Here is a 26086-nt window from a genome sequence, read left to right on the forward strand (position 1 = left end):
AGCGTCGTCTAAACAACTCCGTTAACATTTGCCCCCGAGCGTCTCTCTCTTTGTCCAGTCCCTGTCTTCTAACAGATGTCATCCAAGCCTAATCAAGCATAAAATGGTCATAAATATTTCTTTCTGGTAGATTTCACATTCGCATTTCATGCAGGGACATGATATTTTTCTGCTACCTCCAGGGAGAGCCTAATGCAAAAACCAGTTACTTACATTCTAGCCTCATGGTCCTTGAGTAAAATGCAGAACATGTTCTCAGCTCGGAGACATAAAAAGGCTTAAGACTTTATCTTTGGTCTTTTGTTTAACTGCACCTTTTTTCTTTGCGTTTTTCCCCCCCCAAATGCATCTTCATTTTCCAGTTTACACTTAGGCGTTACAAATGTTCCTTTGTGCATGTGAAACTATAAAACGAGATCTAAAATGGGACTACGTCTACCGTATTTCAGCAACTTCAGGTTTTCAACCTTAGATCCTTAATTACTTGCAAAAGGAGATTTTTTTTTTTTTTTGCTCAGATACCTCATTCAAATAACAAGCTATTTGGAAAGTAGATGAGATAAGGGGAGGGCTCTTTTCTTGGGGTTCATTTTACGCGCTATTTTGCAACCTTTTCATCACATTCCGTTAAAACAATGGGATGAAGCCGGGATACAAATTTAAGGTTCATGCCAATTTACCAGATGAGAAAAGGAAAGATTATCACGAGATAGGCCCCGTTTCTAAGACTGAAACTTTGATCAAGCAGGGGAAGCTCCTCCAGACAATTAAGTTGCCTCCTTAAGGAGGGAAGAACTGGTAATCGGCACAATCATATTTGTCTTCTGGAAACTTAGTAAATAATGAGCCTTAAACTAAAATAAAACTATCCTAATAATACTTTTGAGGCCATATGTCTGTGTTTCTCTTTCCTATTCCCTTTGTCAAAACACACATCTTATACTGCTATTTAAAGCGAACTGCAAAACACTTAGCGGTATATATCACAACAATGGCACTCCCCCCACCCTTCACTCCGCTGAGCCTAATATTTGATTACTGCTAGTCAAATCAAGCTTTCAGGCAAATAATCTCCATTTTTAAAGTTAATGAGATATGGTCATGTCGACAACAGCTTGCAGAAACTTTTAATTTTAATTCCTGCAGGCTGTGCTGGCCTCTTTTACAGCAACTACTGTATGAATGAGTCAAATTTGCCAACATGGCTTATGTAGACAAGTGCACACTAATTAAAAATACCCACTGGTATCATAATTTAAATACCATGAAAATAAACTGTGAAAGTCGCTCGGATCCAGTCTCATGGTTCCCTTTGAGCGCGCGCTTCCTTTGACTATAGGATGTTTTATTGCTGGCGTGTTCTTAGCTGAAAACCACTTTGCATCTTGGAGGAATCTGAGAGTGTAATATAATTACACAATTTGTGTTAATATTTGTTTCTCATAAGCTGTTAAGCAGGCCTCCCAGAACGACCACTAATTGAGAAAACCATACTGCGGAGGCAAGCGACGAAGTGACACTCTTGATTTAAGGTCCCTTACAACTTCTCTTGGGTCTATGGTAACTTCTCTGGTCGCTCTCAGCTCAAGCCACGAGGAGATCATAGAGAAAACACGGTTGTTTTTGTCAGTCTTTCTTTTATCCTTATAAAGTTTTCATTCCTCTTAATATTTGCATTTTAACTGCATTCCTTCCCAACATAGAAGGAAGGGCAGGCTTCTTTCCCTAAATCTAATCCCTAAATACTGCTCTCCTATAACTCCTTTTCATCCATCCATCTATCCTTCCATCCAGACACTCACACACATAGACACTCACATGTTTTTTTTAATTTAAATAATTTTTGGCAAGGGAATTCCACGGTCTGCCTTTGCCGAGATAAAAGCACATTTCATACAGGGTAAAAAAAGGTTGGCACCTCGAGGGTTAAAGCTATTTGAGGGGTTAAATACGCAATTACCTCTGACTAAAACCAGAGAGACATATAGATAAATAGCAGAAATGAAGTCCCCAGGTTCCCTTCAGAAGCCTTCATCACATTACTACCAGACAGAAACTCTTTAAGTACCATTTTCAGATGTTAAATCATTGTTCGCGCTGCACATATTCTTGCTACTCCTGGGGGAACAATATCTGAAGAGAGCGTGCTAACAAATGCAATCCTGTAAACAGGCATTTTTCCTCTTGTTGTGAGTACCTTTGTAGCCCCGCTTCCGGCTCTGTCATCCATGCCTGCGCTTGGCTTTGAAGTTAAAGTACTGAATGAACGGCATCATCTATTATCCAGGGTGTGCATGTAGATTATAAATAAGAAATAGAAGTGACTTTCAGTACACTGCTTTTGCATTACCAAGCTGCCTTCTCTCTTACCTCCTTCTGTCCTTCATACCTTGCAACCAACAACCTATTAGAAATCTGAATTTCGGGGTTTCTTTCAGAGGGAGATGCAGATGGGAAAATTTACGTGCCCAGGTGTGAGGAACTGTACCAACCCTGGCTGGGTCTGGGCCCCGGGCTCTGAGGCCAGCCTCTCTCCCTCCTAACCCTTATCTTACAGATGCCCTTCAGGACGAGTGTCTGGTGATAGGACCGGTTCTTCATTTACATTTTTCTGTTGACAAACAGAGTCTATGAATATTAATTATTCTGAAGTTTATTTGCAGAAAAGGCACTTTCTAATCCTTATCAATTATTTATTGAAAATCTCCCCCATCTAATAATCTCATTAACATTATTATACTAAGGCCAACAGCAAATATTCCTTTGATAAGTAACAACCCAACCCGTTATCCTTCCTGCCAAATCTCATGTAGCCTCTTCCTTTGCTTTATCAGGGATAACCCGGCTTTTGTTTCCAGGAAGCTCTAGGATAGTCCTCCATTTTTTTTAAAGAAAAGAAAATGTACATACAGTGCCTTTTATGTTAAATAAAAACTGGAAGTTTTTTAATACACTGTGCTAAAAGAAAAAAAAGGAGAAAAATCTAAACCTTGGAAAAATACGTAGGTGCCTGCTTTTTTCATTGCTATTGGGTATATGCTGAATTATTAAATGGAAATTCCAAGGTAGAGAAATCGCAAGGGACAAAAACTGCAGAGTCATGGACCGTGAGTGACCCCAGGGGAAAGGCATCACATTTGGAAACATGGGAGGCCTGCAAGAATGTAACACAAATGAAAAACACATCTCAATAATGACAACATCTTGTATTTGTATAATATTTCATTGCTTATGAAACATTTTCACCTGAAATACCTCCTTTGCTTCCCCTAATGCCCCTCTGACATGTACAAGACAGTTATTATTAACTTTTATCTTACAGATGAAGAAACCAAGACTAAGCAACTGCCTAAGGTCACAGAGCCACAAGGTGGCAGGACATGGACACTACTCCCTAAGTCTCGCACCCCAAATCGGTTGATTGGATCTGTCTTCAAAATGAGGGTCTCCTCTAACTTCCTTCTTCCTTTCTGATTCACTTACGGCTTTTTAAAGGATATCCTTGCTTGCAAGGCCACATTTTAAAGACCTGGAGGAGTTCCCTGGTGGCCTAGCAGTTAAGGATGTGGCATTGTCTACTACTGTGGCTCTGGTTACTGCTGTGGTGCAGGTTCAACTCCCTGGCCTGAGAACTTGTGCATGCTGTGGGTGTGGCCAAATAAATAAATAAATCAAGGTCTAGAGTGCCTACTGTGATTTGTTCACTACTGTACTTTCCAAAAGTCAGCAAAGAACCAAATATCTCAAGTAGAGCATGGTTTCTAATTTAATCAGAAATGAATGAGAGAAGAAACAGAGTGCAATTTTAGAAGCAAAAGGAACCTTTGAAAAGAACTCGTTTCCAGAGGCTCCAAGAGTTAGTGACTTGCTACAAATCAAGAGTGAATTATAGTAGCAAGACTCAAACCTAGTCTGGCTGCTACTCCCATCAATGTTCTTGGACCATATTTGCAGAGCCCTTGCATTTGCCAAACTTAAGAGGTCACTTCTTTTTTCCTTTTGATCAAGGCGTCATCTATTTTTTTTTTCTCCCACAGAAGGAGTTTCTCATCTATTGCCTAAGAACATGAGTCAATACCCCTAAAGATTCCCCAGAATTTAACATGGTTTGATAGGAATAACCAGCCAGGGGAGACATTTGAGCTCTTCTTCATTTCTCTCCCTTGGAATTTCCATTTAATAATTCAGCATATAACCAAGAGCGATGAGAAAAGACATCCCCTCTTCTCTTCACCCCCTCCTGACCAATTTGACCTCATTTACAAAGTCTCTAGAATGAAAAGCATTCCAAAGAAAAAAAACCTTTGTTTTCTGGTTTGCCTTTGTTTCTCTTTTGCCCAACATAAAAAAAAAAAAAAAATGGCAGGGACAGAATGATTTTTTTTGTGCTACATATTAACTGTTATCCTATTAGTAAAACTATACACTCCACACATCAGACAAGGACCAAGCCTGATTCAAAGGCAGGATGTTACACATTCGAGGTAGGAAACCAAGAAAAGGCCAAAGGAGAGCAGGGATGTGGGTGATACTAGCCCACTTCTTGAAGACTGTGACTGTCTAGGAAGGAATCATAGAGGTTACCTCTGGTCAAGTCTGATAAGAGTGAGACGTGGAGATCAGGGCTGAAGTCATCTTACAAGGGGTTGCTGGCAAATTCTGGGAAGTCTTAGCTTCTTTCCCAATAGCATTCAAGAAAATGTGGGCTTGCAGGAACCAGAATAACCACAGTGAATGAGGCTTTAAGGAATGGGAATTGGGAAACAAACTGTGGCAGGAAGGATGGAGCTGGGAAGTTTTTTTTTTTTTTTTTTTTTTTTAAAGAAAGTGAAAAAATAAAAAGTTATCCATCCTAGACCACAGTGTGACTAGCACAGGAATTTCATCACCGACTACATCAAAACAATTTCCTAGAGCTACCATCAGTTCATCTGCTAGGATAGGGGTCAGCAAACTACTGCCTGAGGGCCAAATGCAGCCCTCAGCCTGTTTCTGTAAATAAAGTTTTATTAGAACACAGCAATGCCCATGTACTGTCTATGGCTATTTTCACAAAGAACTTTTGTGACAGAGACAGAATACCCTATAAAGCCCCAAAAGTTTACTGTTTAAAGTAACTTTTAAAAAGTTTGCTGATCCCTGCTCTAATAAAATTATGGTGAAGAAAAATACCCATCTCCCAATAATCAATAACACATTTTACAATAGATGAACATATACACCTCCCTACACCCCCCCCCCGCCCCCCGCGCAACACAGATAAATCCTAAACATTGAACTTAGTTCTTAATGGTGCTGGTTACCACAAGAATGAACTTTTCAATTTTATCCATCCTGACAGATCGTACAAGGGCCCCCATCCTAGCCCAGAAGACTATTTCTAAACGTCAAGGGCGTCCATGCAAAAGTTAATCAAAGGACAAAGCCTTTATTTTGTCTGAGCTTAGTTTCTTTATCCATAAAATGTGAAGCTGGATCATCTAAGGAATTTTAAAAATTCTATAACTCCACAGAGAAAAAGAATAGATGCAATTACACACATCTATATATTGGGGGGAAGGAGCGGGGCGAGGCGGGGGAGAGAATTGACGACACAGTACAACCAAGTGGGAACAGATGAATGTGTGTAAAAGGGACAAAATGAAGTAGTTTTATCATTCCCACAAGAGGTATGAAGGAGCTCAGCACCTGGAGCTGGGGTAGAAGGAATGTCCAACATAAACATGATAGAAAATTGTTAGGAGAGACCAAGGTTCTATGAAAGCTTCTGGAGAAGGCTTGAGGCTGCGAGAAGCCTGGAAGAAGGGGACTGACTGTGGACTTTGAAAGGAGCTAGAGATGCCAGCCTATGAGCCACCCAGAGAAGTGTTTTTTTTTTTTCAGCTCCTCATACTTGGAACTGAAATAGCCTGGTTTTCTTCTCCAGCCTACCAAGTGCGTCTCTTTTTTGCAGTGACAACAAAGACGTGGCCATGGTGACACCTTCGAGGAACTGAGGTTCTCTTGCCTCTGAAACGCCAGAGTGGGAGATTTTCCAAAGCTGACTTTTCTTTGAAGACAAATGCTTTTTCAGCCGGCTCCAAGGTCCTTGCCAAAAGCAGACCTGCTGGTCTGTTTTTAAAGGTGAGAGAGAGATAAAGATAGACTTAAAAAAAGATAGGCTGCAGCCTCATCTGTGGGGTTTCGTGTTGATTCCTAACACTGACCAGCTAACATGTGTGCTGACTGAACAGTTTAAAAGCAAGGACCAGGCAAAATCGGACCGCTCGGCGAAATAAGCCGTGAAAGTTAAGAGTATTTTCCAAACAGGGAACAAACACGTGCTTTGCTGTCAGGGAAATGTACATAGTTTGACTTGTAGGTTATGAATCTTTAAAACTCCCACCCTAAGTTCCATCAGAAATCCATCGTGAACACTATCTTTTATTTATAGTGCTAAGCAATTGTTCTTTGTTAACTGCGGTGCTGTTGGATGTAGGCAAAGCCAGTGGGCCACGAAAACCATCACACACAACACCACACAGGGAGCAAGCACGTTTCGTCAACAGGGCTCATCCCTCTTAGTGCAGAAGAATCCACTCTCCCCGATATTAAAACAATGAAAATGACTGCAATGGCTTCAAAAGGATGAACTCATTAATCCGTGAAGTGGCGTGAACAATTTCCTCAAGAAACACAAGGTCCCAGAAATCTTTTTATCCACATCCCATTTTTGTTGGTTGGGAAAGGGTTTGAGCCTGTTACATAATACTAAGAAAACACAGAAGGTATTTCCCCAGCCCTGTCAGTCTGTGACAGCTGTTTGGGGCACCTGGAAAAAGTTTGCAGTTTTAAGTCTCTGAGTTCCATGTACCCAAACACAAGAGCAATAAAGGGAAAACTGTCCAACCCTAAATGGCTACTCTTAAGTTGCCATAAAATAGCTGCTGCAATCACATCTCCTAGCTTATAATGTGCATACTTATTAATAGAGCCAGGTTACCCATGGCTTAAAAGCCAACACTTCCATCTCCCTGACTAGCCAAGAAGATAGTCATCTGACAAGATTTCCAGGCTGGGGGTATGATTCTGATCTTCCAGAACTATCACGCTTCAGCTTTCTTGTCTGCAACAGACTGTAAACTTCGCCACAAGCGCTGCTAAATTTCTACCCTTTCTGGGATAAAAACAAAGGTTCTGCAATCAAACTGTTTAAGAAACAGAAGGCATCACTCTCCTTTCTGCCTGGGGGTACCAGCCTTGGGAGTTCATTAGAAGGATGCAGGCAACAGGTGTGAAGCAGGACTTCCTTGGAAATGGAAAGACACAAACCCAAGCTGCAAGGTACAGATGCTTAAGAGTCAAAGTGGGGGAGTTCCCATTGTGACTCAGTGAGTTAAGAACCCAACTAGCACCCATGAGGATGCAGGTTCGATCCCTGGCCTTGCTCAGTGGGTTATGGATCTGGCACTGCTACAAGCTGTGGTGCAGACTGCAGATGGGGCTGTGATGTAGGCTGGCAGCTGCAGCTCCGATTCGACGCCTAGCCTGGGAACTTCCATATGCCCTGGGTGTGGCCCTAAAAAGAAAAAAAGAGCCAAAGTGGGCAATTTTGCTAAAAAAAAAAAAAAAAAAAAAAAACAAGGGCTCAAACTAACTAACTGGGAAAGGAGGGAAATGAAAAGCTTCTGTCTATGGGAATGTTTGGGGTTTTCTTACTGGACTTAGCAAGAAGAGATGGGTTGAAGTGGGAGAGTTGTGAATGGGACAGTCTTTTAAGGTACTTATAATGGAGAAGGAGGCCAAGGAAAGCAGGAGAAATCCTTGCAGCCTGACCTGACTGTCACTACAGTCAACACAATGAGAGGGGTCTGGGGTTGCTGAGTGCTGAGTTCAGCTTGTGGGATCAGGCAGATGTGGGTTAGAAGCTGGGCTTGTCCAGTTATAAGCTGTGTGTGAACATGGGCAGCTAATTAAGCTCCTTCCTGGGACCAATAGGAGTTTTTAAGAGCACTTAGCTCAGATGGTGCTTGTACTCACATATGTGGGAGTACTGAGCACAAATGTGAAAAAAAGGTGCTTTCAATAAACTTGCTGTTGAGATTACTACTACTTCTAATACCATTCCAACTGCGGTTTTAGTAATTTTAAGTCTATACAAATCTGTGACAATGGGAATGCTTAAGGTGCTTAAGTTTTGTGTTTTTTTGTTTGTTTGTTTGTTTTTAGGGCCATGCCCGAGGCACATGGAGGTTTCCAGGCTAGGGGTTGAATCGGAGCTGTAGCTGTTGGAGTACACCACAGCCACAGCCACATGGGATCTGAGCCACATCTGCGACCTACACCACAGCTCACGGCAACGCTCCTTAACCCACTGAGTGAGGCCAGGGATCAAACCCATGTCCTCATGGATACTAGTCAGGTTCCTTAGCACTGAGTGATGATGGGAACTGCCGGAATGCTTAAGATTTTAGATAAAAAGAAATGAACTCATTTATTGAAAATGTGCGTATTACTTATCATCTTTTTGTTCTATTTCCTCTTCAAAATAATTTCTAAGAAATGTGCCCCGATATGGAATTACTTGGCAAAAATGGAAGAAGGTGAGGGGGTGGGGGAGTTAGGCAAACAGCTAGCATTAATTAGACCTTAAACTGTGAAATGTGAAACTAAGAACACACACTTTTTCCCTACAGCTATAAAGACAAAAACACAAAATTAAAATCATGATGAAAAAAATGAACCACCATATAAGAGAATTAACCCTAACCATTCCTACCGCTAAACATTATTGCTATTTTTCCCCTCTACAAAGCTCTAGGGTGGGAATGGGCAAGGAATATGTAAAAATGTGAAGGCATGATAAAAAAAAAAATTTAAAGACTATCTACTAAAATGTCAACAGTTGTTATCTCTGTAAAATGAGACTGCAGGAAGTATGGTTTCTTTCTTCTCTGTTTTCTTTGCTACATCTTCTAATTTTTCTACAATGAACATGTTATTAATTGCACAGTAGAAAATGCAAAATTATTTGGTATTCAATTTTCAATTGAAAACATCTGAATTACACCCAAGCCTCACACAGAGCCAGCACTGAGGATTTCACTGTTGGCTTTAGCACATGGGGGGATTTTGCAGGCGCTGGCAGAGTTAACTGACTGTGTGGGCACCTCTTCCAGCATATTCAGCGGCCATTCTCTAATTGTGCCACAGTCTCTCTGCCAACATTTTATAGGAGTTGCACAGAATGAACCTATGGCTAGTTATATTCACACCCTAGAGGACCTTCTTAAAATTCTAGCTTCCAAAAAAAAATCAACTTTTTTTTTTCCTGTTCTTAATTCCTCAGAAACTTCCCCAGCCTTCCACAAATCAAGTCAGGCCACAAGAATCAAACATTATCTCAGATTGGAACCTAAACAGGAGACTTGCCAGACAACAACCTAGGGAAGCTATTGGTTATGTGTAGTATATAATTATTTGCTATCCTGGTTCTAGGTACTAATCCCATGGAAATTACAGAGGGAAGGCAGCAAGGAGCACTGAGACATAAAAAAATCATTGCCATGTGTAAAAACTTAGATGTTAAAAAAGAAAATGCAGGCACAAGAATTTAGCCAGGAAAAAAAAAAAAAAAAATAGACATGCCAATAAAAAAGCTGCTTCTTAAAATTTGGCTGGCAGCGTCCTTCCCCTCCCCAATGGATACTCTTAGTAAAGAAAACATGGTCGATTTTTTTTCTCCCTTGCCTGTATTTGATTTCCAATTAAAATTAAATATAAACTGAAACGCCACCTGGATTTTAGCAAACTCCAATCCCCACCCTCCCCCCTCCTTTTTCTTAAAAGAAGACCTGGGCTTACATATACAAACATTTTGCTAAATGACCCGTGGCAAATTGCGTAATGCCAGTAAAAGTTGTGTTTTTTAAGTTATGAGCCCCAAAGATTTTATCTGAAATAAAACCCTGATTCAATTCAGATTCTGGAGGCAAACTGTGTCCTTAACTCTGCCTCTAAATTTAAAACATTTGTGTGTGGGGCCCCTTCAGTAATGTTGCTAGTAGGTATGGAGGAGAAATTCTGTATTTATTAGGATATGTGTTTTCTTTTCTAAAATGGTAAATTGGGGCACTAATTGCCTACAAGAACTGATTCTCTGCAGTCTTCATGTAGAGGTCAGTTCCTAAATGAAGAGTCCGGTTGTCAAACAGGACTGTGTGCTTATTTCCATTAATCTTCTCATTGAGGGAAGACACACAGCTTCTCATATTCAAGGTCTCCAAAAGGAACGTCTTCAATGTTCCAAGGTGGTTGGATTTGAATATGAAGTGCATGGAGGAGGCTAAAGAACACATGAGCCCTGAGGAAAAAAAAAAACATGGATCCATCCTTGAACCTTTATCTTTGAATCCTGATATGTTAGCCAAGACATTTCAATGTCCTCACAAGGTGCTGAATATGGACAACAGTGTTGTGAGCACATTTTAAGGGGCTAACTACTGTGCTAAGGCCTTTATGCATCTGATTCAATGTCTTCATCACACAAACCCTCTCTGGGGCACCAGAGATAAAGTTATCTCCATTGCCCCATTTTACAGATGAGAAAAGTGAGGCTCAAAGAGATGGGCATAACTCACCCAACTTCCTTCATTTAGTACATGCTGGAGCTGGGTTTCAAACCTGTGTCAGCAGAATACTAAAATGTCTCCAATGAAACATTCTTCCTACCTTTTCTAACTCCCCGGGGCAGTGCAATAAGTCTCTAGTGGAAATAGCCCCAACTGGGTAAGCAAATGGGTATGACTACATTATGACTGTCAATACAGTACGTGACAAAGTCCAAACACACAAAGAAGGATTTCTGAATAGGGAAGCAGTGGAGAAATCTAAGTGCATATTTTTTTAAATCTACACTCTGTTTGGATGGACCACAGAATGATTTTTGTCATAAACATAGGATGTTATATAAGGAGAGCGAGTGGTTGTCAAATCTGATGGTGGAAATACTTAGAAGTTGGTGGAGAGACAGTACTAGGAGGAGATACGTGGCAGGTGGAAACTCAAACATGTAGGAAAAAAATCTTATAACTATGAAAATGCATCCCTTGAGGTCTATGGGAAAAATGTATAAATATGTGATATTCTTATATATTTACATCATTTTATAAATTATATATTTATATTAAATTTATAGTATATTTCCTAGAAACTCATAAATATATAAAATACATATAAAATCTTGCTCAGGTGGCAGGTATTCTCTGCCATTTCTATACACTCATAGAAATTTTTCAGGTAGTGTGAATGTATATTTCAAAATAACTTTTTACTTATGAAGACAATAAACATTATTGTAGAAATTTTTGTATATATAGAAAAGTGAAAAGTATACCAAATAAAGTACAAAGCCATTAACACACGAAAAAATATTGATAACATTTCCACAGGCTTTTACAGGGTTTTTTCCTTCAATTTTTTTTTCTTTTTGGTTTTTTCTTTTTTTAGGGACAAGAAGCAGCGGCACATGGAGGTTCCCAGGCTAGGGGCTGAACTGGAGCTGCAGCCGCTGGCCTATACTACATCTCCAACAATGCCAGATCCAAGCCATGTCTGCGACCTACACCACAGCTCATGGCAACACCAGATCCTTAACCTGAGCAAGACCAGGGATTGAACCTGCGTCCTCATGGATACTAGTCAGATTCGTTTCTGGTGAGCCACGACAGGAACTCCCCACTCCAATTTTTAAAATTAAAAATTTTTATAATGGACAAAGTAATTAAATATTCTACAAGAGTATGATTCTTAATGGATCCACAATATTACCTCAAACTTATATACAACCATCTATATAATGTGATTGACTCAGGGCATTTTTTCATTTTCATATCATAGAAACTACCATAATGAACATCTTCAGGTATATATCTTTATGCCTCACATTGCTTCCATAGGTTACATTCCTAATAATGATGGTGATAAAGAATAACAATAGCTAATATTTATAGATCCACACACTCAGAATAGTAAATACTGATACTATCCCCATTTGATGGCTGTGTAAACTGAGGCACAGACAAATTAACTGATGTACACAATCACCAAACTTGTCAGTGGCAAAGTCACGACTCAGGCCAAACAGGCTGCCTCTATCGTTTATGCTTTTAGATACTCTACCTTTTCTGGTGGTTATCAAGTGTGCATCAGAAATACAAATTCTTGGCCCTCCTCCAGTACCTGAGGGTGGATCCCACAGTCTGTATTTTATGACGTCCTCCAGGTGATTCCAATGCAAATACAAGTTTGAGAACTACTCAGTTAAAACGTACCCCTGAATCAAAGGGTCTGTTTTAAGTCTCCTGCTACACAACACCAAACTGCACCCAGAACAGGCTGCACAAATTTATGTAAGCCACATAAGAGAGTGTCAAAGCTATCCGTATCATTTATTGCAATGTTTGCTCATTTGCACCAAGATCTTCCAACTAGTTCATACCGTTCTTTAGCTGGGAAAGTTAAAGAGTATGTAAACCTGACAAATGCATTTGAATAGACATAAAATGACTCTCGGAACCCATACCGAGTTCTTTATATGACCTTACTTTCCAGAATTTTCTTCAGAGCTGGCACTTACAGTGCTGTATTTGAGATCTCCAAGAACTAATTCCAGGGACACATTGGGAAGCATTTAGAGCCAAAAGAGGAAACCTTTTCCAAATTAGAGATAGGTTACTAATATACTTAACATTAATTAAACATAGAAAAAGCTAAGAACATTTGTCAAAACACTGAACCAGCTAGCAAATCTAATTAGCATGCAGTATGAACTGTATAGTATTTTAATTGGGGGGTAGAGAGCTGGGGCATGATGCACATGAAACTGTAATTGTAAAGTTATACAAACGTGCACATACACACACACTTTTCAGAGCAAAAGAGGCTGGAGTTTCATGAGACTCACAAAGGACAGACAGTAAAGGTGCAAAATATAAGAACGATGGAATTAAGGATACAGCCCATGCCAGAGAAAGCCACCCACCTGGAAGACTCAAGAGATTTTCACTAATTGGGAGATAAAATGGGAAGTCGTCTGCTAACAAACTTAGAAACAGCAATAAGCAAGAAGGTAAGAAAAGAAAGAAGAAAAGCAGAAGGGAGAGAATACAAAGCCAATGTACTTTCTAGGAAAGACTGTCAGTTCATAAAAATAGCTGGATTGAATGAAGATCTTCCAATGTGACAACTATTTTAAAATAAGGTATCGTGGTTTCAGTTTCTAGCCCTATGATGAATAGAGGTGAAGGAGCTAAAATTCAGTAAGAAAGTATGTGAAATATGGACACCACCAACCAAATGACCAGTCTTGTCAGCCCTCATCTAATCTCTGGAAATCATACACTCAACTCAGGCAATGGTCTGTGTAAACAGATAGGCCCCGGACCATTTCCTGGAGACCAATCAACTCAGATGCTGGTATCCAGCATAAAAAAACTTCTACTTACCATAAGCCTCCAGTCCTCCCACAGTAGAAATCCACTCTGGCTTGTCCCCAAATTAAAAATGGCAAAATGGCAAAGATGCATCTCTTGGCCATTTTATCTACATAAGCCAGATCTACACAGCTCAGGATATACCTTCTATTCATTATCTCCTGATTGAAAGGGTTAAACTAAATTGGCAAGTGTGCACATAGTTGTAATACTGTTTCCCAATTTTTTTTTTTTCTTTTTTGGCTGCCCCGAGGCATATGGAGTTCCTGGGCCAGGGATCAGATCCTAACTCTAGCTATAACCTACGCCGCAGCTGCGGCAACGTGGAATCCTTAACCCACTGTGCCAGCCAGGGATTGAACCTGTGTCCCAGTGCACAAGAGACACTGCCGATCCTGCTGCACCTCAGTGGGAACTCGTGTTTCCCAAATTTTATCAAGTCTTCAAAAATTCCAACAACACAGATCCAAGGAAACATCCTCTTTGGGTCACTTAAGATTTATTGCTTAAATTACTCATCTGTCAATTAGTCATAGGCATCTCCTCTACAGCTTTTCTTCATTTGCTTTGAAATTGTTATTGATATTTAATGCACATGTTTATGCCTTCTCCTAGTCAAATTAGATCATGAATTTTAGGACTGCAGGGAAATATTGAGGATATTTCTTTGTAACATCTAAGTGACCATGGGATTATGAACATAAGATATGCTTTTTTTTTTTAAAGGGGGCTCACCTGGGGCATATGGAGGTTCCCAGGCTAGTGGGTGAATTGGACCTGTAGCTACCCGCCTACACCACAGCCACAGCAACCCAGGATCGGAGCTGCGTCTGTACCCTATCCAACAGCTCTCCAGATCCTTTAACCCACTGAGCCGAGCGAGGCCAGGGATCAAAACCTCATCCTCATGGATAGTAGTCGGGTTCTTTACCACTGAGCCACAATGGGAACTCCGATATGCTACTTTTTTAATGTTAATTTTCTTTGGTAAAAGAACCACAGCCAAGGATATCCACTCTTTGAGTGACTCATCAGGGTCCAAGCCTCCACTTCCTTGGTAGGCTGGCTGATTATTCTTCTAACTGCCAATTTTGCCAAAACTTTCGCTTGTAAGATGCATTCAGTTAAATGATTACAAAGAAACTGTGCAGGTGTGAAGACACTTACAAGTCAACTGACCATTTAACAAAATGCAAAAGTCTTAAATTGTGAGACACACACACACTTCAGAAATCCTTTAGTTGCGTCACTATAAAATAAGAGTAGAAGGTTCTGGAAGGCAAATCTTGCCACATCTGCCATTCACAAATCCATTAGGTCAACAAACATCTTCCATAAAAGACCAGATAATAAGTATTTTAGACTGTGAGCCATGCATTCTCTGTTGCAACAGCTCCTCTCTGCTGTGGAATAAAGCAGCCATAGACAAGAATAGACAAGTGGGCATGGCTGTGTTTCAAAAAAATCTTTACTCCAAAGAAAAGATGGCAGGCCAGACTTGGCTGATTTGGCCTTCTGTATTGGTTCACGGATCCCCAGTATGGTCTGCAAGCTCAACACAGCACTTTGTCCCTAGAACTTACCCAATAAAGGTACTGAATGAATGGCTAAGACAAGTTTCAAGTAATTCCAGAATGCGATCTTGACAATTCTAATTGTGAATCACTACATTACAGAATATAATCTTGACAATTATAATGGGGAATATCACATATCCAGCTTATGCATGATGCTTTCTTAAAAGCATGATGTCTTACAGCATATTAATGATACAGTAGGTCTATATATCAATGCACATGACACACCCACATAACACACAGCACAAACTTTGTGTTTGTAAAAGAAGTGTAAATCTAACAAGATAATCGGTATATCATGATAAAAAGGTACACTGCAAACACATTTCCACTTAGTACCTCTGCATGTAGAATTTCTATTGCGTTTGAAATGGAAATATCACTGCGAGGAGGAAAAAAATGAGGCAAGGTAAGCAATATTATCGCAGTATTATTTATCATACACATTAGGACCAAAAATAGTCAGGAAAGAATGAGCATTATGTCATTCTCTCCCAGTCTTTAACCTTGAAAAGGTTGTTGAGTTCGTAGAGAGGATAACAGGAGTCAATACAAGAGGCTATAAAAATGGAACTACTTACCATGCAACCTTGAAAAATTAACACAATAATTATAACAATAAAACGCTACTTTAGCCGTCTTTCAAGATGTTATATCTTATTTTATTAAATTTTTTCCAAACCTTTTTCTTCCTTTCGTTCTGCGAGGCACGGCTCTGCTGTCGAAAAGCAAGAGACATTTTACGCACAATTTTCCCTCTACTAGAAAGAGGTATATTGTGCCCTTCAGTGAACATAAAATTGATATTATCATCTCTTAGTTTATATCTCACTACTTAACCTTCAGATTAAAAGTTATTGGATTTGAATGACTAAGAAGACATCATGTCACCTTCTCTTCAATGTGGAGAGAGGGGTGTTAGGGGGTGAGAGAAGGTACAGTGATAAAAACAAAGATTGCGAATCAACTGACACTTTGCCTCTTTTGACAAGCAACCGTGAGGGTGACAATTACTTATGGCTGCGTGGATGAGAAAGTGTGTAAAAAATGGTCTACTTTAAGAAACTTTGCTCAAGATGAATCTGCGTTAGGAAGTTCATTTTATTTGGGGTACTGTCTAAAAGGCACAGTCTTTTTGTACTGGATAAAAGAGTTCATTCAGGGAGAAACCTAGGGTTACCAACTTGACAAAAAAAAAAAAAAAAAAAAAAAAAAATCCTACCCCTTCAGGATTTGCGCTTTCAGTTTATGCAGAAGTTGCAGGAAAATATCCTGCAACTTCTGATTAAAGAGGACAGAGCTTCTTTCGTTCCACCTACCTCTGTGAAGGGCTCACCTTCAACTCACAAACAAGCCTTGCTCTCCCTAAGCAGTGCAATCTATTCCTCTTAAATGAGTCTTCCGATAGCACCAGCTGTTTAATAATTACATAGTGTATTTTTCCAACAAAGGAAACACAACATGCACCTCCTTCACCTTAAAAAACAAATTCATTCTAAGAAGCCTGTGTCAACATGAGAGGCTTTATCAGAGATCTAACTTGGTAGTTTTGGTCTCTAAGAGAGATAAGCACATTCCCTGATCAATAGAAACACAGGCAGTTTATCAGCCCTGCCCATGTGACTTTTGGAAGATATACTCATTAGTAACCGGCAAAGGCTAAAGGGAAAATACTCGATAATTTTAATCTGAATAAACATAGGCAGTCAAAAGAGTGAGGCCGAGTGATATAGGATGGTCGTCTTTAAAAAAAAAAACCAAAACTTAAAAAGGGGAGGAGGATACTTTTCCAAAATAAATCCACCCTCCAGTTAAAATTATGCTTGTGCTTTCTTTACCACATGGCAATAATCGAGGAGTGAGCAGTCAAAAGGAGCTTGGCTTGTCCTCCTGCTGCCCTTTCTCTCTCTGTTCATGGCGCCCACCCCGGGCTGGTCATTCAGGTCAGAAACCCTGAGCCACCCCTCATTACTCTCGCTCCTCGATGCCCTCCCATCTCATTCAAAACGCCTACATTCCCCTCAAGACTCTCTGTTGATCCAGGCCTTCCTTCCTCCTTCTCTTTCATTCATTCACAGAATCCGTCAAAGAGCTACCCTCCACCAGGTACTAGGCTCTACGTCGAGGAGCATCAGGGGATGAGACAGGCCCATTCCTGCCCTGATGGGGGTGATAACTGATCAAGGGATTCGAAAGGAGGAGGAGGAGGAATGCAGGGAGCAAGAGAGGGGGAGGGGGTGGTCCATGCAGGGCGTCCTCCCTGACAGGAGGTGAGGGTGTGTCCCCTCACTGAATCCAGGGCCAAGCCCAACAGCCTTGTCACTACTATTAATGTCCCAGGGATCTCTTTCCTTACGTTCCAGTCCAGGTCCAACCTTCTAATTTATCTTCAAGTCCAACTCCTCTTGCATGGCCTTTCTTCTTGGCTTGGAAACATCCCTTGGCTTAGAAACTCAAGCCTCCCACAAACTGAACTCAATTTACCTTCGAACCATTCTTCTAACACTGCTCCCCAGGGTTACTCTTTAGGCTCCAGCCAAATATACTCCAAGTTATTCACCCATGCTCTCTCAGGACCTCGCACCTCAGTGTGGTCCCCACCATTCCTTATAAAGAAGTGAGCACCATATGTATTGGTTAAATGAAAGAATATGCCAACAAATGAACAAATGAATTTCAAGAAATCCAAAGCTAAGAAACAAAGTTAAGACATGTCTTGTAGCACATTTAGTTGTCCACTTGGACCACAGCTGGGTCAGGCCAGTATGCAAAATTCGCTTCACCACATTTTCTTGGGAGAGAGGAAGAAAAAAATGTGCTTGTATTTCCACCAACCAAATCAAACATAGTATTTAGCAAAGGGTCTCTGGAATGTTACAAGTAACACTTCATAATTACAATAGATTGGAGTTCAAAGACTAAGTGATGAAAAGAAACTTTCTAATATGGGGTTCAATTCCCTATATAAACTTCCTTTCTGTTGCTCCATCTACCACTTGCATTTATATTGCTATTCTACTCTGTCATAAAAGCAGCCACCTTGTAACCCTTTTTATCAAGTAATCTATGCACTACCTAAAAGTACACTAGACTCCATCAGGCGAGCTGTAGGTTTACATTACACAAACATACCAATTCTGCCAGTTCAGCACTAGTTGTCAATAAAAGCAAGCACTTGCAAAACAGCAAAGTAGGTTGCTTGCCTCCCAGAACAGCTAGGAGCCTGCCAGTTTTGCAAAACAAACTCTCTGCAATCACCAAAGCGAATCTGTCAACAAATTACTATTAAAGTCATACCTCCCGAAAGTTCAAAAAGAGATTTCTGATTAGACAAGAGATAGGGAGTACTTTTTTATTAGTATTATTAGCTCACAGGTCAGGGCTGAAAATTACCTTCTCAAAGTAGCAATGCTTTTGCATCAAGTCAAGAGGGCCCACTTCACTCATAATGAAATGTGGCATCTGGGTTCCTATTACTACGCTCTCTTATGTACACAACTCTTTTTTTTTTTTTTCCTTTCTTTCTTTTGTGTTTCCTGGGCCATCTTAATTTCCAATGGAGAGATTAATGACATACAACTGTTCAGAAATCAGAACTTGAAAGAATTTCATACAAGGCTCACATCACAAGTTACATAAATCTTTTGACAACAGTATTTTGATGGAAGGCAGGTCTAAACAACAGAGAACTAAATTTAGCATTCAGGGTGAAAGATGACTTTGCCAGAAATATCCACAAAAGGAATTGAGAAAAAGTGTGTGTTTGTTATTGTTGTGGCTGCTTTTTCTTTATTTGTCAGAATTATCTGAATTCCTGTCTCCGTTTTGTTTCAATTTGTTTGTATGGTTTTTGCTAACATTTTGGTAGCACTGATTCCTACAAACTATTTTTGACCCTCAAAATTTTCTTTAGTATTTGAACTCTACCTTGTGTCCCCAAAGAGTTTATCTTAGCAGAGCAATTCCTTTAAAATTATACCTCGGGTCTTCACCTTCCAGTGAAGGAAGGCACTAGCCCCTATCACAGGGCCCAGCTTCATGAATAATCTTGTCATCTTCTATAATTTCTTCTGAAAGCTTCCATTTTTGGACAGAGATGGGGAACCTCTTTACTCTTTCAATGGCATCCAAAGACAGTTCCTGGCAGCTACTTGAGGGTGTTCCTACAAAGTATATAAGCAGCCTTTTCGAAAGAAAAAAATAATGGTGGGGCTCACCTGGCCACTGGTAACCTTGTCTTTACACCTAGCGCCATATCTAATTACCTGGGCTTCCTTCTGTGGATGGAGAAACAAGGCAAAGGATGGCCACTGGAATTTCACACAGTCCCCCTCAGGAGGATGGGTAAGAATGAGAAACAAAGGGAGGGCTCCTTTCAAATGAGCTTACTGCCCATTCACCCATCTAACACTGACAGCTATTTCTTCCAGGCATTGTTTCCCACAGAGGCAGTTAAAATTTGAAATGGTGGTAGACTATCCTTCCTGCTCTGTTCAAGATCCACTGGTAACTTCAGTAACAAAAACCAAAGGAAGGGATTCATTCTGCCATTTTGACAATGAAGAGAGGAATTCCTGAGTTTCTCTGGTCCCACGTCATTCATATATATATACACATATATACATATATATATGTGTATATATATATGTATTTTTTTGGGGGGGGAGTCATCTTTTTAGGGCTGTACCCTCAGCATATGGAACTTCCCAGGCTAGGGGTCCTATCAGAACTGCAGCTGCCGGCCTAAACCACAGCCACAGCAACGCCAGATCCAAGCCATGTCTGCAACCTACACCACAGCTCATGGCAACACCTGATCCTTAACCCACAGAGCAAGGCCAGGGATCAAACCCGTGTCCTCATGGACATTAGTTGGGTTCATCACTGCTGAGCCATGATGGGAACTTCCTGTATCATAATTAATCTTTTACCTCCTTCAATGGCTCATTGGTAAAATTCAACCTTTCCTCTCCTGATTTTGCAGAAGCTCCCTATCCTTTCTATTTCTCTTACCACCTTAAGAGTTACAGAATATTTTCTCTTCCTTTTACATTATTAATGTGAAACATGTACCACTATCTTTTGGGCAAAAATGTCTAACACCTTACACCAAATGTCAAAGAGGCTATATAAAATAAACACACCACTTATCCATTCTCTTCAAATAATATATCTTTGAATTCCATATGTAGTTTTACCTTTTTAAAGTGTCTTTCTCTACAGACTACTTCTAATCTGCCCTACTCATAGAAAACGATAGCCACACCTCAAAACTCTAGCAACCAAAGCTCTCCCTACACTGATTTGCAGACAATAAAAGTGCCAGGTGGTACCAAAAAAATAAAAAAAGAAAGAAAGAAAAGAAAAAAAGTCCACCATTAAATGGAATGTTGTTAAAAAATAGCTGTTTTATTTAACAGCTATTCATTTTTATTGAATAAACATTTTCTAGTATGCATTCTGTTAATTGACCTGACAGCATATGCTGTATATGGAGAAACTTCTAAACATTATGCTCTATGTAATATGCTTATCTGAAAAAGCTCTCATTTGCAGCAATATGGAAATAAAATTCTGCTTTCTAAAATTCAAGACTTTTAAAATGCATTAATCCACACACTTTAAGAAATTGCTCTGGACATTTTAAAATCCTTTCTTTAAGGGGAAAAAAAACCACTTTAGTAATTGGTAATAGTATTTGTTGCTGAGTTTCATAATGGAGGAGTCCATATCCAGCACAGAACTTTTACAGACCTAGAAATGGGGTGGGCATAATAGGAAATAAAAAGCAGTTATGGTATTGGGTAGAGAATTATTCAATGGCTCAAGGAGCATGTTGGGAAACTCTATCAAATTATAGTATTAGAAAACTATTGTTATAATCGTTTCATGGCTCAGATGCAAGTAGAGTTGAAACATTACAGAGATAATATATTTAGTTTTGAGAGAGGAAGACGGCTTGTGAGTGTGTGGCTGGGCTCCTCCAGCTAATGGTAGCACCTCTCCTAGGCTGATGGCTTCTGAGTGATGATGGCAACTTGCAGACCAAAATCACCAACTCTGCGGCCTAGAGGGCACAAGTGAGCCAACGTAGTGGATGGGAACTGGGGCTGGAGAGCTTCAGACTCCCTGACACAGCAGCAGTTCATCTCCCCAGATTGTTACCCGGGTAGGAGTATCCGGCCCTGGTTACCAGATCTGCTGATTTTTCAAGAGAATATGGAAAAGCCAGATTTTGCCCTTTTTTTTTTCCGAGGTTATCAACCACGTCATTTAAAAAAACAACAATTCTGTTTGGACCCAATTTGGCCAATCTATAGACCAAACCCAGCACAGAAGTCACTCACTCCACCACGCATCTTCACAAAAGCTCTTCATCCTAAAAAGGCCCTTGGTCTCATTTGTAGTTATCTTCAGTAATATGAATCAAACATGAAAAGGTTTGCATTTATTTACCTTAAATCCTGGCACTAGGTAAAAATTCTCTATCGTCCATGATTGTACTGGTGCAACTGGAAAATCCTAGAATGTTCAGTTTCATACACAGCATAATTAACTCATTTTTATACCAAGCCCTTTTAAGCCAGATCTTTTTGTTCCATGGACTTCTAACATATTTTACAGTTCTAATTCTCTTCCACTGTCCTACATTAATCAAAGCTGTAACCCCTGTTGTCTTTGTACTACAGAATCAGAATGTGCCCCTGGCGAGGAATGGGGGAAAAGTCAACAGGAATTAAATTTCAGTGCAACTGTTTACTCAACTGTGGCCTGCAGTTATTGAAATTTTATCCGTGGTTTTGTGTGACTACCGCAGTAATGAATTCAGCATGGCTGTGATTTTCTCACTGCTGGTATTCTCACTTCAAGTAAAAACCTGTAGAATACAAATGACGAAAACAACCCACGTCCATCACGGTGACACTCAGATTTCTCCAAACTGTTTAATTGTTGCAGTTTTCAGTCTGGAAGAAAACTGATCACACGAGTCCTGTAAAACTTTTTTGATACTTAAAAAGTTTTTTTTCTTATTTCATCTACAGATTTTCTCCCCCCGCCCCAACAACCTGTTAAGAGCCTCCATCGTACACTTAGGGAAGTCACACAGCTGTCAGTATTTTATTTTAAAAGACCGAAAAGGCTGGCCAACCACAGTATGTGGGGTTTTAGCCACAATGATAGAGCCAACTGCTTTCTTCCTTCCCAGAACATATGAGTGGCAAATAGGTATATAATTGTTATAAAAAAATATTAATAGCACTTTGAAGCACAATCAAAAGGTATAGACTTTTATATTAATAACTCATAACAAGATATTTTCCATAGTGGGTATAGCCAAGATAAAGTTACTGATGGTTTTCAAGGAAGATGCTGTTAAAAGGCTCTCAAATAACCTTCTTCTGGGAGGTCAGCTTGTGGTTTCTGTTAGTGGGCTAGGGGTGTGTGTATGTGTCTCTGTGTGTATGTCTCTCTGTATGCGTATCTGTGTGTATGTTGAGAGTATATAAAGTTTTTGGCAGACTTACAACTTTGAGACAGCAAATGGTTTTTATTTCTTCAAATAAAACTCAGAAGTTCATTTCCTATTTATCTGATTAACATACTCTAAATACTAATTACTCAGGGTGCATACCCCATTAGTCAACAGCCTCCCCTCAGCTGCTCCATAAAGAAACAGTTGATCTTGGCCTCTCTATGGTAAGGGCATAGAAAATGGCAAATCCAATTACCAACTACTTATTCCCAAAATAACCATAACTATCTGAGAATATCACATGAACAAACACACACACACATATAAATATATATACATACACATACACATACATATACCTTTCTACCACTTACTGACAGGCTTTGTCAACACTCTCACTGGGTAGAATTTGGCCATTTGTACTAATGCAAATACCCCAAGTTTATACACAACAGAGATCATAAATCTCAGCCGATATGATGTGTACCAGGGAGCAGGCGCAGTCAAGTTTGAGCTGCCACTGAGAGAGAGATTAAATCGCTGCAAGTCCTCCGAATTAAGATCTTAGCTTGTCTGTTCGTTTCCTTCTCTTTCTCTCTGTTGTATCTTTCCCGGACAGATTCCACTGCCTCGTGCTGGTTCCACCAACCTCTGATCAGCTAACAATGTGATGATTCCTTATTTGTAAAAATTCTCAGCAAGGAGAAAACCAAGCATGCTTTAGACCCTGGTAAAAGCCATATGCCTAAGACACGAAAGGATGGCCTTTGCTTCTCTGATACAGAGTCCAAGAAAATGGTTGGAGAGGTTTGCCTTTTTCTTCCTGTTCTCTCATCCCCCAACAATTTGTTTCATTCAGAAAGGCCTCAAGATGCATCATTCTTTTTTTCACCTTTTTCCAAATGGCACCATTACTTTGTATTGAATCAAGGAATCAAAAACTAACATGCAACAAAAGTCAACCAGTATCATAGACAAAAGCAAACAGTATTTCCTCATTCCAAGAACGGCTGAGAAAACAATGCCTATCTTCAAACAAATGTCATTACTTATTGGAATCTGCATCAACACTCTGGCCACACAACACCACCTTCTAGGTCACACCCTTTACCATCTGGAAGTATTTTACCAGTCACTGCCAGGTACCCACTTAAATGCCTAGAAAGGATATAAGAGGAAGGAATATGTCTCAACTTATGTGTATTTTGGGGAGCCACCAATAAGACACATTAATAGGATTTAGCCACATACCAACTGCCATAGGTATATAAGAAACATCTGTAAGTGGCTCATCTCCCCAGATTTCTCCAGGTAGCAGCAAACAATTTCTTACACTGAGGCCTGTGTTACTGATGTCTTGTTACCTACCCAATTCTGCTTGGGTATTTCTATTTATTTATATTCCCCTTATTCGCCTACTTCTATCTTATAGCTTTTATTTCTCTTTCATCCTTGATCCCTTATTTTGTTTCCTTCTTTTTTTTTTTTTTTTTTTTTTTTTTTGTCTTTTCTAGGGCCACACCCGCAGCATATGGAGGTTCCCAGGCTAGGCGTCTATCGGAGCTGTATACCAGAGCCATAGCAACGCCAGATCCGAGCCGCGTCTGCAACCCACACCACAGCTCATGGCAATGCCGGATCCTTAACCCACTGAGCCAGGCCAGGGATCGAACCTGCCACCTCATGGTTCCTAGTTGGATTCTTTAACCACTGAGCCATGACAGGAACTTCTGTTTCCTTCTACTTGATACGCCTTTTTTTTTTTTTTTTTTAATTCAAACACTGGGAACTGTTTCACCAAAGATTCATTTTATTCCAAGTAGTGAAACTTTGGGCTAACACAGGAGGGGCTTGAAGGAAGTGGCCAGGGGTCCACCCAATCTCATTCTGAACAAGCCATTCCCTAAGAGGGGGCTTTGCAAGACTCTGAACTCCCAAGAGCTGGAGGACCAGTCTCTTAAAGCCAATCACCAGGGCCCTGCTGCACTAGTGACTTAAAAAAATGCTGCTTACAGTCAGAACGACAGCCTAGGAAACATCAGACACTTGCAGTGGTTAAGGATAAGATTAAGGGGTGGGCTTCGCAGCCACCACCCTCTACAGCCCGAGTCCAGAGCACTGGTACCTGCTGCTGCTGCTGCACGTGGGCCAGATCGGCCGCCCCAACGTCCACGGCCGGCGTCTCTCCGTTGGACCGCCCTTCCCGAAGACCGCCACACTCTAATAAGTGGTTGCCGCCGCTCGACCCATTCTGGATGGCTGAACCATTACTTTTTGTCTCAGTCCCAGATTCTTGCATCATGACTCAAAAACCTGATAGAAGGATTTTCAGGAGGGAGTGGGGGAGAAAGAAAAAGCAGCTGTTAACACAGTTGTTGTACATAAGGAGAAGGGCCCTGCCTTCAATGTTGCCAAAATCTGTAAACAGTTGTCGTTTTCTTTCACTCAACTTAATCCCTTGTTAGTGGTCCGATCCCCTAGATTTTGAGTATAGAACTGTTGGTCCAAATACAAGTTTTCATAGAATTGCTTGTTTGTGTGTATTTTCTTTTTCCCCTTAGGAAAAAAAAGCAACATTTTTCAGGTGAACCTGGAATTTATGGTCAAATTTCTGAGATTATATGGTTTGCTCGAAAACTCTAAGTCATTTTATACAGCATATCAGTTAGTACGTGCGGACTCTGTGTTGTGTGTTAACACTCCTAGAAAAATACCCTCCAAATTCGGTCTTCAGGAGATGATACCCATTACCAGGAGGCCCCTGAAGTAATTCCTGCTGAAAACCTTTACAGTCAAAACCCCAAAAGCGTTTTTTAAAAATTCACACTCCTTAGAATCATTCAAGTATTGAAACTCTTCAAAATTGTCCACTCCAATGATAAGCCACTTTAAGAAAGGAAAAAAAAAAAAAAAAGTTACCACTTTTTAGAACCTGAACAAATGATCTTTGTTGTATGGTTAAAGTTGTCCCAAGAAGCCCCATTTCAAGTTTAGGTGTTTCTCCTGCTGGCTTATTAGCCTCTAGTTTGGTTTAATGCCTGAAAGGTCTAGGTCTTTTTATGTTTATTTTGGAGAAAATGTTGCCTAGGCAGATCAAAGTTCTAAATTTGAAAGTACTAAACATCAAGTTAAAAAAAAGATACACACACACTCCACATACATATATACACACAAGTATACACATACGCACATATATATACAAACATGTATGTATACACACACACTCACAGAATAGTTGCCTCTTATCCACAAGGGATATATTCTAAGACTCCCAGTGGATGCCTGAAACTCCATTTAGTATTAAACCCAATACATACTGTGTTTCCTCTTATACATGCATACCTAAGCTAAGTTTAATTTCTAAATTAGGACCAGTAAGAGATGAACCCCAGTCAAAATAAGAGAGCAAATATAACAATCTACTGCAATGAGAGTTACGTGAATGTGGTCTCTCTTTCAAAATAATCTTACTGTATGTACTTAATTCCTTTTTCACCTTAATAAGCACTCATCACACCTATGGCTGGAACTTTTGCACTTTGAGTTACAACAGGAAAACTAGC

General features: G+C 40.1%; 1 protein-coding gene across 31 annotated transcripts in view; it reads right to left on the minus strand.

Annotated features, from left to right (window-relative positions):
• Positions 1–26086, minus strand: part of FOXP1 (forkhead box P1) — a 624214-nt gene that overhangs the window by 217189 nt on the left and 380939 nt on the right. For all 31 annotated transcript variants that reach the window (XM_084989002.1, XM_084988996.1, XM_084989016.1 and 28 more), the window contains one exon: positions 24649–24836. In XM_084989002.1, the coding sequence (XP_084845128.1) occupies positions 24649–24825 (177 nt within the window). In that variant the 5' untranslated portion in view covers positions 24826–24836. The remainder of the gene's footprint in view (positions 1–24648; positions 24837–26086) is intronic.

Source organism: Sus scrofa, chromosome 13 (genome assembly GCF_054392235.1).
Source record: "Sus scrofa isolate SSC_HxYL_T2T_F1_AM1 chromosome 13, Sscrofa_HxYL_maternal_Yorkshire_Landrace_v2.0, whole genome shotgun sequence".
Taxonomy (NCBI): Eukaryota; Metazoa; Chordata; class Mammalia; order Artiodactyla; family Suidae; genus Sus; species Sus scrofa.